Source organism: Triplophysa rosa, linkage group LG19, assembly GCF_024868665.1.
Source record: "Triplophysa rosa linkage group LG19, Trosa_1v2, whole genome shotgun sequence".
NCBI lineage: Eukaryota > Metazoa > Chordata > Actinopteri > Cypriniformes > Nemacheilidae > Triplophysa > Triplophysa rosa.
The window spans coordinates 153,076-156,215 of NC_079908.1; the positions used below are offsets into that span (position 1 = coordinate 153,076).

At 38.6% G+C, this 3,140-nt stretch overlaps 1 protein-coding gene across 1 annotated transcript; it reads left to right on the forward strand.

Moving 5' to 3' along the window:
* Positions 1 to 243: 243 nt before the first annotated feature.
* Positions 244 to 1,279, forward strand: LOC130570555 (zinc finger BED domain-containing protein 6-like). Its single transcript, XM_057360908.1, has 3 exons — positions 244 to 617; positions 699 to 829; positions 1,215 to 1,279. The coding sequence occupies exons 1-3, from the start codon at positions 244 to 246 to the stop codon at positions 1,277 to 1,279; spliced, it is 570 nt and encodes a 189-aa protein (XP_057216891.1).
* Positions 1,280 to 3,140: the final 1,861 nt, after the last annotated feature.

Sequence of the window (3,140 nt, forward strand, 5' to 3'; positions counted from 1 at the left end):
GTTGCGTACTGTCTTGATCAGACTCCTGAAGTCCCTCTTCAGGATCTCCGACTGCCTCATCCTGACGTCATTCACCCCCGCGTGCAGCCCTCACCAGTCTTAATACCACCCTCCTCCCATTATCTGCTGAGGATTATGACACAATAAATCAGTGTCTTTCAGTTCTCTCTCTGTTCCACCAAGCCACTGAGGAGATGTCTACAGAAAAGAGTCTCTGGATCAAAAGTCATCCCTATTGTGAAGATGCTGAAGCACCTTGCATCCAGACAGTGCGCTTCAATTACACATCCAATTGCCAGTAACTTAGTCAACAATATCCACACCAACCTTCAAGAGAAATTTGCTGGCCTGGAGAAAGTAACATCTTTGACACTAGCAACATTATTGGATCCACGATTCAAAGAGGTGGGCTTCTGTAGCATGACAAATTGTCAGGCAGCAGTGGAAAGACTCACAAGAGAATGTGCCAGTGTAATACCTGCACCAGCCCAGCCACTGCCACCTGCAGAGGGTCCATCTCATATCCAAAGCAACAGCCTCTGGGACCACCTGGACAGCCATGTGGATGCACAACGTGTATCAAATTGTACCGCCAGTGCAATTGCAGAGGTCCAGAGGTAAATTACTTTTACTCTGTGTTTTGTTTTCATCTCTTGCTGAAATGATAAAGATCTATTTTTTTTTCTTTGCTTATCCAGATATTTGAAGGACAAGCTGCTTCCCAGGATGGAGGACCCATTAAAATATTGGCTCCTCCACAAGGCAGCTTACCCGTACCTTTATAGAGTGGCTCTACAGTACCTCTCCACACCAGCATCCTCAGTCCCCTGTGAGAGGATATTTTCAAAGGCTGGAGAAATCGTTAGCCAGAGAAGAAGCCGTTTAAAGCCAAGCACAATTGAACAGATTTTGTTCTTGAATAAAAACTTGTAAAAATAAGTGTTCACTTCATTTGTACACAGTGACACAAGGAAGTCCTTCTGAATCATTCCCACAAAAGTACTTCTACAGTGTTAAATTTTAAACTTTTCATATTATAGGTTAAATTACAATCATGTGCGCTTAATGCAAATCAGAAAATCTAAATCCAGGGATGTCCTTATAATCATTACCCCATAAGAGGTTTCCACTGAATTGCATATTGCAACATATTTTAAACCTTTTACTAGTAAAGTGACATTTCAAAATGTTGTAACGCTTTCATGTGTGGACAGTGATTCTCAGACTGAAGAAACAGCTGGCATTGCTTTGTGTTAAAACTGGAATCAACCAGATGTGAACCATTAGAAAGTGGCTGTTATAATTGCAGGAGACCACTAGATGTCACTGGTAGGGTCGGTCTTTGAGGCTTTGAAGCGTTGATTCATTTTTGGTACAATCAGAAAAAAGCCTCAAAAGCTTCACAAGGCTTCACCTGCCCATCTCTACTAACTACACTGAAACTGGACTGGAGATAACATAAATAAGGACTACAATTGACTTGACTTGACTTGACTTGACAGTGACCAAGAACTCACCAGACGAATGACAGATAACACAATGAACCAGCACAGGACAGAGAACAAAGGGGCATTAAATAAGGGTCCAAATCAAGAGGGGACAGGTGCGGGGCATGAACTAATAACGAGAAATTACCTGCCTACACATGAAACACGAGGTTCTGTCATGGCTCTGCTTCATCTTGTCATGTTTTTCTTGGTCTTGTGGCAGAACCATGACACCCAGGTAATACTATCAGGGCAAATCAAGCGATCTCTAACAAAGCAATAGTGACGCATAGTACAAATATGTTTTACTCACATAAGATTGCTGCACCATTCCTATCGGATCCAATATTGACGGCACAGCACTGTTTTTTAATTTGAGTCTCTCCGCAAAACCAAGCATCGACCTGTGACTTGTTCAAGGAATCCGTGTTGAAATGAAGTGAACAAACGCTCAATGTTTTCCCCACGTGAGCTGGAACGTCTTTAAAAATGAACTTCAACCACGCATTCCTACTGTCGGAATCCGAAGGAAGGTTATGCAGCGACGATTCCTTCTTATATAACAAAAGCTCGGGTTAAAATTGTGGTCCTAGTTCACTGCACCTTTAAAGATGGAGATGCATGGCCTGTGAAAAGTTCTGCGCAGGGATCTGTAGCATCTGCCTCATGGTAGACATACATTTCTAGGTACACATTTATAGTAATTGTGCAGTTAATTTTCATAATGTAATTTCAGAAAGCTTTGAAATGTCCTTTCTCTCCCTAAATTTAGTCACTAACTTAACACAATAATATATACATTAATAAGGAGGAATATTAAAATCTATTAAGATTTTGTTTAAATCTACCTTGTAAAAATATATTTTTTGCTATTTTTTTCACAGGTAAATTAATGACAGTTACAGTTTTAACATAATTTATAGAGATTTTTATTCCAATCTTTCTTTGTAAAAAGCATAAAGTTGATCATACTGATTTCAAATTTTAGGACGCATTAGTTTGTATGTACATTAAACTAAACACTATTGCCTGGTTTCACAGACAAGGCTTAAGGCTATAGTCCCAGACTAAAATGAAAGTTTGAGCTGTCTTAACTGAAAAAAGATTGCCCTGAAATATCTTAAAATATGCCGTTGCTATTGTTTTGTCTCAAGATACACACCAGTAATATTTTTATCTTAGGCATTTTAATAAAAGCGACTTAAATATCCTAATTTAACTAAGTCATAGTCCTGGCTAAATCTAAGCCTTGTCTGTATCATAATATCTTAGTTGATAATTTAATAGACTTTAGTTTTGACAAAACATCCCATGTTTCAGTCGTGACAGACACATTTTAAGCAGTATTGGTGTTGTATTAGTCGTGACCACGATATTTAATTTGCACATCTGAATCAGGCATTTTACGTTAATACAAAAAACAGCACATATAGCAGAAGCACATCTGAGAGTAAATTTCTGATATTAAGACCTACAGCTCACAGACTATATCAGTACTAAAACATACTAAAATACTAATGATTTGCATAACTGTACTGAATTTTGTTTATTTCCCCAAATAAAGGATTAAGTGTTCACAAACAGGTGAGTAATCAACAAACAGGTATTCAAACAGGTAAGCATACAAAACGAAAGTCAAACCAGCGAAACCAT